General features: G+C 39.0%; 1 protein-coding gene across 1 annotated transcript in view; it reads right to left on the bottom strand.

Moving 5' to 3' along the window:
- Positions 1–12,782, bottom strand: part of LOC109477470 (ATP-dependent DNA helicase DDX11-like) — a 35,266-nt gene that overhangs the window by 12,421 nt on the left and 10,063 nt on the right. Inside the window, exons 13-25 of the mRNA XM_019778753.1 lie at positions 12,658–12,737; positions 11,466–11,510; positions 10,971–11,038; positions 10,761–10,799; positions 10,549–10,603; positions 9,918–10,019; positions 9,021–9,161; positions 8,345–8,457; positions 7,670–7,846; positions 7,057–7,206; positions 6,725–6,793; positions 5,934–6,043; positions 5,267–5,351 (exon numbers count right to left, since the gene is read on the bottom strand). Coding sequence (XP_019634312.1) covers positions 5,267–5,351; positions 5,934–6,043; positions 6,725–6,793; positions 7,057–7,206; positions 7,670–7,846; positions 8,345–8,457; positions 9,021–9,161; positions 9,918–10,019; positions 10,549–10,603; positions 10,761–10,799; positions 10,971–11,038; positions 11,466–11,510; positions 12,658–12,737 — 1,234 coding nt within the window. The remainder of the gene's footprint in view (positions 1–5,266; positions 5,352–5,933; positions 6,044–6,724; positions 6,794–7,056; positions 7,207–7,669; positions 7,847–8,344; positions 8,458–9,020; positions 9,162–9,917; positions 10,020–10,548; positions 10,604–10,760; positions 10,800–10,970; positions 11,039–11,465; positions 11,511–12,657; positions 12,738–12,782) is intronic.

The following is a 12,782-nucleotide window of genomic DNA, read 5'->3' as shown; positions in this document are numbered from 1 at the left end:
AATTGTTGGTCTCGGATTTTTTCAGAAAAAATATGAAGCGACAGGGTGAAAAAAATAAAATAAAAACAGGTCTAGGCATCCTATTATAGGCTTAAATGCTACGAAATGAGCCATGAAGTCAACATAAAAGGCCGGGTTAAAATTTAAACATTGAATTTTTGAACTTTTAATCAAACCACTGCAATGATAGATGGGAAAACTGTAACAACTAGGAAGAAAAGGACTTTCCTCAACTGTTGGGGGCAAAACATGAGCATTTTTCAGTTGATTCAGGACCAGAATCAAATTTTTTTTTTTGCAAATCAAGAAAAAAACGAAGAGGCGAATCCGAGAACCAACAAATTAAATTGGTGTGGCCTTAGGTTCCCACAATTAGAAAAGCTGGCCAGAAAGATCGACTGCCAGAGGAAAGGCCAACAAACTGGGCCGAAACACTACGAAGCTGGCCCGTAGATAATTGTCACCAGGCTACCACCAGGTTTTTGTAAGGGATTATGGATAGTAGAATTTGGCAAAAATAGGCCAGAAGGTGAGCCCACTTTAGGGGACTACCCAATACTACTAACTGCGAGGGCAAATGAGATCCTACAATGGCTTCCCTGGCATTCCTCTCCCCATTGAAATATATTAATTTTCACTATTATTATTATCTCTTAGCAAGCATAGTTTGAGTATGATCTAAGAAAGAAGTCCCAAAGATGAGTCTTATGGAGAAATATCATTGGTGGCCTATGCCAACTGCCGGGATCGAACTCACAACCTCTTGGTCCAGGACAGGATCACTCCTAACCACTGGACTATCAAAGCATCTACCATGACACTCAGTAACAAGGCGTGACTAAAGTGATTCTAATCGATTAACCCCTTCTGCTGCCTGCCTGAATTACCCTTTCCTAGAAACTTCAGGACAAGCAAATTACATGTAGTAAAAGACTTCCTGTGTAACACTCAGAATCTAGATCTGAACATAAAAACCTCCCTACTATGGACATTAGTTAGCCTTGTTGCCAAACCTATTTTGTCCTGTCTTATTTGCTGAGAGATGAAAGATACTTGGCAGCCAAAATAGGTTTGGGAACCAAGCTAGTAAAATGTAAGTTTGGTAACCAGGCTAGTACAATGTAAGTTTGGTAACCAGGCTAGTACAATGTAAGTTTGGTAACCAGGCTAGTACAATGTAAGTTTGGTAACCAGGCTAGTACAATGTAAGTTTGGTAACTACATTGTTGTAGGGTAGTACAAAGTAAGTTTGGTAACCAGGCTAGTACAATGTACCATCTGACAAGACAAGCCTTCTCCAATCAACTGTCAAAGGAAGCTAGCATAAACATAGCAGTGGTGAAAGATTAGCTTTACATAAGAATCTTGTTTGATAACAGGGGCACATTGGAGACACTTATCAATAGATCCAAATTCTGTTATCTAAAATTGTTAACAGGCACGAAAAAACTTTTCTAGGACATCATAATGATGTCATCATAATTCCTGCCCACCTGATACAATGTAAGATTTTGTTTGAACCAGTTGGTTGATCTCTTGCACATGTAGCAGTAAATTATGATGAAGCTGATGACCTTGTCTTCTAAAGTGCTGTACTGTAAACTCATTTATTTACACAAGACTTGAAAAGGAGTTTTTCACTGTGTTTTAAGTGCTTGGTTGAAACAATTCTGTAGTATAGCAGTTATATATCGGAAACACATTTGTGCTGTCATAAATTCAATGTCTTAACTCCAAAACTGTGAAATACAGTACCGCCATACACAAGAAAACTGTTACTCAAGCAAGTGGATAGAAGTTTGAAAACAGTCAGACGTTTCAAGTACATGTAGCATCCACCACTTTTTGTCAGTGACTAATGGAATCTGCAGTTGAACCAAAGTTTTTGAAAAAAAACAAACAAAAAACAATTAAATGATATGAAAATGAGGTGAAAAAAATCCATAGGAAACAAAATATAAGAGCTCCAGTTGCTTGAGTAACTGTTTTCTTGTGTATCACATTACCTGGATGTCTACCCTTCATTGACATAACACCGCCATAACATAAACATTTCAAGCTTTACAGTATTTATGCCGGACCCTGTTCAGTATATATCATCTTAATTAACTACCAGGGCAGGTTCTGGACTCCATCAGGTGCACTTGTCTGCCCCTCCTGATTTAATGGGAGGTGTTCTGTTTAGTTTAACACACTTTAGGCCACACAAACATGATTTTATGGATGGCAGCTACAACCAGATTAACTCAGACCTGCTTCCTGAAATCAGGACGTACCATGATTCTCTTTTATTGAGGGCCTGCATGGGGGGATCCTGGCAATGCTTAATTGTAAATTCAGGCAGGCCGGCAACATTTGAAGGTAATTAAACTGTTCTTGTATTAGGCGTTGGAAGCGACTTCTTGTATTCATGGGGGTGTCTGGCAAAACTAGACTGCAGACCATTGATAACATGATTTTTTTAAATTTCTTATGCGATTATGTGATTTTACCATAATTTTTCAATAAAGTTTGACGTTTTGATAAAATTTAATGAACTCAGGATAAGAAATAAACTACGACGTGGTGATAAAGCGACCAATTATGCTTCATTCACAAACAATTTCCCGACAACACTTAACGTTGAATTAAAGCAGTTGGCTACGATTAACGCTGAATTGACTATGGTTCATGGAAAAAGGCACAGACTATTCTTTAGACAGTTCCTTTAGGTTGGTAGGTTAAAGTTGACTGGACATTCTTCTAATATAACACAACCAAGCTGGGAGCAGTAAGTACTTGTAGCAGCTTAGCCTGGAATCCATCCATCCGATTTTCTAGCTCCAGCTAGATCCCTCAAGCTAGAATAGTCCATATTCTCTCTCTCCCCTCCCCTGGCCCAATGAAATGTTTAATCATTACTTAGTAAAATCTATATCTAACTTCAAAATTCTACACAGGCAATACAACCCAGTATTTTGAGCCCTGCAAAACAAGCTGATTTCCGTAATTATGTGTGTTACGCTGTTGGGCAGTTATTATGATATACTATACTGATACAGTACTATACTCAGTCTGATACAGATACATTTCTTTTGCTTCCATATGGTTTGGAATCTCTTGTGAATGCCTATAACCTGATATTTGTGTGGACTTGTGTGGAACTGACTGAATGAAGAAAAGCAGTGGTATCCTTTAAACTACATGCACTTCAACATTGAAGCATTCTAAGGACCAAGGGTCACCTAGGGTTAACACAGGCCCCTTCCAAAACAATTCATCATTTTGTAAAAACAAATACGCTTCACTTTGTACTTGAGCATGCTGACTAGTTTTTGATCTTTCACTTCCCTTTTCAATTTCCTGTTTTTTTGGCAACCCTGCAATGTATGAACAGCAATACCGGTATGCTTAAAATAGTAGGAACCGGAAGATTGAAATCAAATATGAGACAGAACTCTGTCTTGTTATTCTGACAAAAGAATGTGGTCCTCAGAATGATGAAGGTCAAGTTGAGTACAAAATGTATGATACTTTCAAGCTGTGTTTTAGCTTAGTGCACGAAGTAGACATAGTGTATCACATTCAAAATATGCACAGATTTTAGTGCATTAAAAGCATAACATAGGGATTTTCTAAAGTTTCAAACAGGGATTTTCTAAACTTTCAAATCACCTTCAGCTAGATTTTTCTTCATATTGGTGGGACCAATATGAAGTTTAAATCAGTAACCCAGAAATCTTCATAGTTTGTTACTATGCTGCTGCTTCTACTAGATTAAGGATTGGTTTTAGACTTACATGTATTTTTTTACATTGAATTTTATGTATTACCTTCTAGTGTATATTTGTATTAAATAATTTTTTCCTTATACTACAGCATTTGTATTTTACCTTAGATTCTAATTTGCATATTCATTTTGTATTATGTCTGTATTTTTGTGAGTCAAACATTACCAGCTGAGTCTACCAGTGCTGATCAAACTTCAAAGTAAATACATAATATTTATATCATTGCCCATAAATACAAAACAAACTACAATGTAGTCATTAGTCTTATACAAGTTTGCCTTTAAACACACCCATACATTGCAGCTTCTATCAATATGTAGCTTAGAATCTTTGTGTAGATTGTTCTAGATTAATTAGCCTGGTCTTATACAATGGATTCTCTTACATTGTACTAAGTCTTGCTAGAATTGTTGTGCATTGACTTGACTTCATTCCGAAGTTGATAACGACCTTCATGAAGGTCACAGAACCCCCCCCCCCATATCTATATTTACCCCTGATAGCTTACCACATAGCAGCAGAATTACCATGTAAACTTCCGGATTACGGCTACATTATGGGCTCAGTGAATAATAATAGCCCACTTCTGGTTGCCCAAACAAACTCACACCCTCGGAGAATACGAATGATATTGATATACCATAAGCAGATTATGGAATTAGCTGCTATGAGGGCGGTAGTCACTGTCTAACTGCTCCTTGACCTGCCACGGAAAAATACCTTGACTCTTGTCACGACCCATTTCTCAAGTAGTGGAGAGTTAAATCCAGTCCTTCCTCTGGGAAACTGCAGGTTTCCTGCCATGTGGTTTCAAGTATCAAACTTGTAACTTACTGGTACTGGCATTTCCCTGAGGGCAGATGAACTAGTTTCCTTCAGTCAAAGTTAAAAATCTTGAACAAGTGTTGCATGAGATAGCCATCACGGTATAAGGGAGCACTGCCAAGCCAAAGTGGACTTTTGGTCATTTACATGATTACATGAATTGGGGGATATTTGCTCTTTGTTTCAATTCAAGGGCATTCCTTGGGTCTAGATAGGGAAGGGTGGCTAAGGTCTTTTGGGTGTTCTAAAAATACTAGTTACTGTATAATTATATGGACCTTAATTTTTTTTATCAGGAGGTACCTTATTGTAAGACAATGATTTATACAAATGGAGAGTTTTTCAGAAAAAATAGGCTTGACTTTTAGATCCTTTGGCCTTTTAGATCTTTTAGCAACCAAAGCTCTACCAATTCCTTCAGTCCTAGGCTGCTCTCTGGATACTATTGAGTTATTCCCACATAATCATACGATATTTGATATGTGGGTAGGTCTTGGAAAAAACGAAGGTCAAGGTCAAATTTGGGGCTCTTGGTGGTCGGCCATGGTACTGCAGCAGGGTTTTGTATCTTTTGTCCTGAACCGTGATTAAACTCTAGAAATTTAACATACAAACAAATGTATGAACCTGCTATAAAATCAATCTAAATCAAATGACAGGCATCAACATACCAGTGTGGCATCCAGGTAGTCCATTTTCTCCTTCAGCTCAGGTGACTTGATGTTAGGGTAGGGCAGTCCTACCATCACCACACACCTGGGGGGAGGGGGGTAGAGTTAGACCTGACTTACACAGGTTCTTGACGTATGTCAAACAGGCTGATTTACACACAGGGGTGTACGCGGTTTTCATGTATAGTATTTGTATTTGTATTTTTATATTGTAAACCTTTGTATGTGTCACACTGTATGTAATGTTTTCTGTATTTTTGTCAATAAAGTGTAAAAAAAAAAAAAAGTATGCGGTTTTCATACCATCAGGTTTTAGTCCGCGTGCAAATTGGGTCTCAGGAGTAGTAATTGTTTATTGACAAATTACACGTCACAACAATAACAGCCTGTAGGTTGAATTGGAGTGTGGACATTACAACTCGTAAGATACAGCTTATAATGTAATACTTTTGTAGATTGTAAAGCCACCTTACATGTTGCCGTAATGTTTTGTCATGTTTTGTCGGCAAGGCAAGCCCTTTGTAATAGTCACTGGCTAAATGGGCTGCCCTGGCTGTGGGGGTTGAACAGCCAAACCTATTAATAAATTAAGATACAGCTCAAAATTAGTCCTTGACTTGAGCAACTTTGGTTTTACATTGAAATAAAATATAGCAGGACTCTTCACCTTCCCAGGTCATCAGAGAAGTTGATCCCCTCACTCATCTTCCCTCCCACCACACTGAACAGCAGGGCACCGGTCAGAGGCATAGCCTTGTACCCCAGGGTTCTACATCTCTGCAACACAACACAACAGTTACATCACAACACAACACCAGTCAGAGGCATGGCCTTGTACCCCAGGGTTCTACATCTCTGCAACACAACACAACACAACACAACACAACACAACACAACACAACAGTTACACCACTACACAACAAAACACAACACAACACAACAGTTACACCACTACACAACAAAACACAACACAACACAACACCACATGGCCTTGTACCCCAGGGTTCTACATCTCTGCAACACAACACAACACAACACAACACAACAGTTACACCACTACACAACAAAACACAACACAACACAACACCACATGGACTTGTACCCCAGGGTTCTACATCTCTGCAACACAACACAACACAACACAACACAACACAACACAACACAACAGTTACACCACTACACAACACAACACAACACAACACAACACAACACAACACATTAGTTACACCACTACACAACAAAACACAACACCACATGGACTTGTACCCCAGGGTTTTACATCTCTGCAACACAAGACACCAGTTACACCACAACACAACAGTTACACAACATTTACAAGTCAGAGGCATGGCCTTGTACCCCAGGCTCTTCTCTGTAAGACAGCACAGCAGTAAAACCACACCACAACAGTTACAACACATGTACAACAGTTACACCACACCACAATTTGCAACTTACCTGGATACACTTGCTGTAGTCAGACAACACCTGGTCTACCTGGCTGGCCTTCTTGGGCTCCCTAAATACCTGTGTGGACAACACAGTACAGGTGCATTAACACAACATTGTAGACTGGGAGCAAAACATGACTTCTACTGCAGATAGAGGTAACAGGTGTTGGAAGGAGAGAAATGGGCTTTGCCTTCCAATACCATGCCCTAGACACAGTAGATTAACAACCCACTGCCTCTACAAAAACAGGCTATGGGACCTTAACCTTTACTGTACCTCAACTTTAGAGCTTTAGAAATTCAGAAGAAGCCTATTGGAAAACTTGCTCACTAACTCACCTGCTTTCTGACAGCCAGTCGTTTCAGGACACCGGTGTCCTCAAAGAACTTGTAGACCTGCCTCTCGTACTCGTAAGACGGGAAGAAGACACAGACACCGGCGGGAACCAGGTTACACAGGTTCACCAGCACCCGACCTAGCTCAGCCATCTGATGTCAGAGGTAGATCAACAGTTCATTCATCTTTATATCTATGCCAGATAGCTGCTAAATACTGTACTTGTATGGACTGAAATATGTCACCAAGGAGTTATCACCAAAGTCAGTTATTATCATGTATTCAATATCATAATTCAGATGACACCTTATGTTCCAGTATTCTTTGCTGTTTGTTGACAACTGTCAAATATTTAATGTGGTTTTCAACTTACTTTTGCAGACAGGTGGTTTTATTTGACTAGTTTTTGACTTGTATTCAAGCCCATTATGTGATGTTTTTCTCTCTTCATTATTGTTACTGTCTTGTTTTTGCTGATGTTACTTTTATTTATATGTGTGAGAAGACGGCCTAGATATGTTATTACTGTTGGCCAATGCTAAAGAAAATCACTTGAATAAATTAGATAAATAAAAATGAATTTACAGTATTCGTTGTTGTACTTAATGAAGCTACCATGTATTCTTTGTTCCTGTACTCATAGGAGAAGTCTACCGCTCCGCCCACAGGTCCGCTGCCCAGCGCGACAGGCAGCAGGTTACAGGCAGGGATCACATGACCACAGGAGAACTCTGTGATTCGCTCAGGCTCCACTCCTGCTGCAAACAACAGGTGCTCCTTGAACTCTGACACCTGGGGAAAAAAATAAAATGTAAAAAAAATGATCTTGGTCCAGTTTAGCTCACTGACGAACTACTCTTCCACTGGACGTGACAGAGAAGAAACACACTACGTACAGTATTTAGAGATCATTGTACTGGGGAAATGCCATTGGCTTTTGACAAACACAATGAACAACCAAACGTCCCATCCTAAGGAGTGTGCCCCTTTCAGTAGTGTGCACGCCAGATGAGCAACAACAGCCGGGATTCAAACTCCCAACCTCTTGGTCCTAGGCAGTATCATGAAACACTGGACTATGCATGCTACAGATACTGACTGTTTTTGAGGAGAGTGTTTGTTATATTGCTCTATCCTCAATAATTGATTGTGAAAAAAAAAAGTTGACTATGTTTGGATAACTGATATCATGTGAAGAGATTTCTTCTATTAATATTTGGCATTTGAATCTGAGTCGAGATAGCCACTTTCAAAAACTAAATACATTGTATACGACAAAGTTGAACGTACCGGCTGCATGGTTCCCCCTGCCATGACCACAGCTCTGGCCTGCTGGACGATGTCTGAGAAGTGCAGGGCTGGGTTCAGCAGGAGGAATCTGAGACTGGACTGGCTCAGTCGGGCTGGAAAACACAGGAAAATTCTGTTAGGTATGGAACAGGGAAGAACATGGTAGTGGTAGAGAGGACGTGCAAAAATGAAAAAAAAAATCCTTTTACTGAGATTAATCTAAAAAAACAAAAACAACAGCAAACATACTTGCAGACTACATTGACCAGGCTTAGGGCCGATTTACACAGGGCAAAAAATATAATTTGGCCTGTGCTTAACGGCGTGCAGCACATGTCATGAGCTGGAGTTTGATTTAAGTACACAAAGTCCAAAAGAGTGTCTCAGGCTATAGTCAAAGTTGGTACCTTAACTTTATTTGAGTTTTCCAGTTTCAGTTTGAATTGTCTTCAGCCTGCCTGAATATTGTACTATAATCGGGATGCAGAATTTAATCAGAAATTAACAGTAATCCAAAATAAATCAAATAGTCGGATAAATTCCTTGGATAACTTTAAATTCAACCGTGGATAAGTTCTCTAGATTCTTCTACAGAGAATCTTGCTTGATTTATTCTACACTTCTTGCAGACTGCCTTGGGCATGAGGATAGGGAGTGCCAACTCTTTTTTCAATACCTTGCTTGTTGATGACAACCCTGCCATCTTTGTCAGCGTTAGTGAGTGCCAGAAGGAAAGCCTCGATGTGCATGAAGGAAGAAGAGCTCTGGTGATGAGGGGTCTCCTCCTTGGGATCAGCTGACGACAGTGACTGTGTGTCTGATCAAGGCAACAGATAAACAACAGACAAATCATTAACCTTTAGAACACTAAAGTAGACAGTGTTTAACAGTGTTAGGCAGCAGGGTGAAGGTTAAACAAATCGGAGATGCATTTTCACTGTGCTGCTTTTGTACTACAGAATTGTTCCAAATACAAAGTTAAAACAGTGAGAAACCTCCCATTCCATTCTAGATCTGCAGGCAAATGAAAGGCACCCAAAGCGATTTCAGGGCAGTACTAGTATTTTTAAAGGGAATTTGCTAGTAATTTTTTAATGTAGTAAGTTGAATCAACCCTATCCCATAGCTAGCTTAATTTATTGGTGGTACCAAAAAATCAAAACTCCTCACTGTACATGTAGCTTGTTTTGGGCTATTTCAAATGCGTCAAGTATGAAACGACAAAAATGTGCTAAGATCTGGCAGTAAATGTCAATATCAGACAGATTTCCTTATCTAGCATGTTGTCTTGCTACCCTGAAATTGTACTGGATGCCTTTAGGTCTGCACGAAAATACATAAACTTACAGTATCTGCACCACAATGGCAAAGTTATTGAAAATGATCTAAGACAAGATAGCCTCAGTGATTGATGAAGTGTTGGTACAGTATTGTGTGTATCACCATACAGCAATCTGTTGCATTAGTTTCAAACACTCAAAGGACACTAGCTGTTTCCAAAAAAAGTTCAGACATTACCATATATAAAAATGGGGAACAATATTTGTAGAGAGATCAAACTGACATGACACACCTGATTCTTGGGTCCCTCCGGTTTGCTGTGGACTTCCCTGTTTGATCTGTTGAAGGAACTTACTTACTGAAGACGCCCCTCCCCCACTGTCTGCCTTGGTGTCTGGGTTAAAAACACAGACAAACAGATGTAAAATAGATATCTGTGAATAACAACGTCATCGAAAACTACACATCCAAGGAAGCAATTATTGAGTTAAGAGGCCTGTATGATGTTTGAAAGGATTCCGAAGTTTCAAATGGAACTGTCATTATGCCTTTCAATGGTCAAAAAGGATTCTTGGACCTGGAACCAAAATCTTTTGAAAACCTGATTACTTCTTCATAAATGATAGGAACAAATACATTGTTTGTGTAACTTTGTGGATGTACATTGTGTAGATGTATTGCTTTTATTTTTGTCAATATAGTAACAAAGTTTCAAGCAAACAGTAAATTACTAAATAAACCCAATAACTTTCCATATACAATGTACTAAAAATCAAAGAAATCCGTCAAACCCACCATGAGTTATATCCTGCAAACATAAATACAACCAAAAACAGTACCTTCCCATGGAAGGATATGTCTTTCCCCAGTGGTAAAAATCCTACTTCTCAAGATGAATAACTACGAAACAGTGAAAATCTTACCTACTGCTGTTTGTAACGTGACGCTTGGCTGATATTTTTCCACAAAGCCATTCAACTGTAGATGTGAGACAGAAATGAGGATCATTGTCATACAATAAAGAGTTTTCAATAGAATTATCAGATACTAAGTAGATGCGATAATGTGGTATTTAATGTGAAGATCATCTGAGATAAAAAAAAAAGAAGACAAAATGTTATGCGTATGCCCTTACCTTTCTGGATATGTGGCTCTGCTCACAATATCTCTGAATCTGGTAATAAATGAAAGTTAAAAATTCCTACATTCAATTGGTCTCAATGAAGTTATCAGCTTTTCAAGCATGGATAAATGCCTACTGCAGACCACACTGACTATGATGTTAAAAGGACAAAAACTTCTCAATGAGGTTAAAAAACAATCTCAATTTTCAAAATTGCTGTACCTTAAAAAGATTAATGTTGTCCATCCCAGCAGTGAAAAGGAAGTCATTGATGGTCTGTAGATGCACCTCTGGGTAAATAAAAGAAGACCTTTATTATGAAACCTGTACATTTATGCTCTTACAAGCTAAGTGCAGGTCATGGTATACAATTAATCTTGTAAACAATTTAAGAGGATATCCTTGTTACAGTATATATTTTTTCTGTTTCTTCTTACTAAAACACAAATGACCAGCCCCTCAAACTTGCTACATAATGTAATTCAACACTGCAGCCATCATAGTCATCTGGTCCAGGTCATTTACCTCGTGTTTGGAGAAGGAGGAACTGAGCAAAATGTTAAAATTTGTTTTCCTTCTGTGAAGGTTAACATAATAAAAATATGTCTGGAGTCATAGACATGTGAAGGCTAGAGACACCACCTACATGTACAAATGCACATAGCCTTATATGTTATGTCAGGTTTTATTTTATTAACTGCAAACATCTTTACTTACTTGGAACCCCAGTGCTTGGTTCTTCAGGGGAGTGTCCTGCTTTTCCTGAAGGAATAGTTGATCAGAAATGACCATCTTGTTATCAAGTGTCTAACTACTTTATCACCATGATGCTCTACTATCTCCTTATACAACATGTACATCTGTAAATTCTGACACTGCGGTTCATCATTCTATAAGCAACAGTTGTTGTATTATTATGTACATCTGGATTGTTTCCAACTTTCTCTGGTCCTTGCTCCATCTACTTTCTGTGGCCCCAGCACTTCAAGGCTGAATGCCTCATTTCGTCAACCATTGGAACAGCAGGAATGTAAAAAAGCTACAAACTACATGCACTTTCTCACGTTTTCATCAGATACAATCATTGTCAACTCAGCTACTGGTAGTCTGGTAAATATGGCTCTCAACAGTATGTAACCAAGAAATGGTTGAAGGCTGTTATACATGGTAGTTCATGGCACTATGTAGCAGAAAGTTATTGTAATGTCATAGTCAAATGTGTACAAGTGACTGCCTGTACATTGTGCATAAGGGACACCTGGCCAATGTGAGCACTTTTCGATGGTCCCTTGGGTAATTTTTTCCACTGACACAAGCATTAAGAATCCTGTCTATAGTGACCACCTGTCCACATAGAACAGATTTTCTCAGTCCCTCTTGGGCAGTTTTGTACCTTTCTAAGTGTTACAGTATGACATTGATACATGTATATAAAATGTTAAAACTAAAACTCAAAAGTCCTCAGAACATAACTCCTGACTAAGTAACCCCACAACAGACAACTCTTGGCTTGGTTCATCCTGAGATTTTTTTAGGGGTACAGAGTACATCTCAAGTGTACCAAAATATTCCACACTAGTCTTCAGCTGTCTCACACACTTACAAGTACTAGCCAGTCTACCAGGCTTCAGAAGTGATTGGAAAGAGTAGAAATTGGCCAAATAGACAGATAACATGCCAAGGGAGTTAGTCTGCTAAAGGAGTACAGTTTGCCTCTCCTGAAGCCCGTTGGGGGTCGCCATGTTCTTTAAAGTCCACTAACTGCTATCTAATAGGTGCCAAGTGCTTTTATTGCTTTGTGAATACTAGCAACCTGTACTCCTTTGGCAACTCCTCTGGCAGTTATCTTTCTATTTGATCAATTTCTAATCTTTTCAGCCCCTTCTGAAGGCTAGAGGCTATAACTTACCTCCCAGACACATGATGAAGTGCTTGAGGACATGCAGGATCTGCTTGATGTACCTGAGATTTTTAGCTAACAGTCTGGACCTGGAGGAAAGGCAGTTATAAATGATTTAATTTACCTGCACCTAA

This window comes from Branchiostoma belcheri, unplaced genomic scaffold (genome assembly GCF_001625305.1).
Source record: "Branchiostoma belcheri isolate BF01 breed outbred unplaced genomic scaffold, Haploidv18h27 scaffold40, whole genome shotgun sequence".
Taxonomy (NCBI): Eukaryota; Metazoa; Chordata; class Leptocardii; order Amphioxiformes; family Branchiostomatidae; genus Branchiostoma; species Branchiostoma belcheri.
This window is presented reverse-complemented; position numbering and strand designations above follow the sequence as displayed.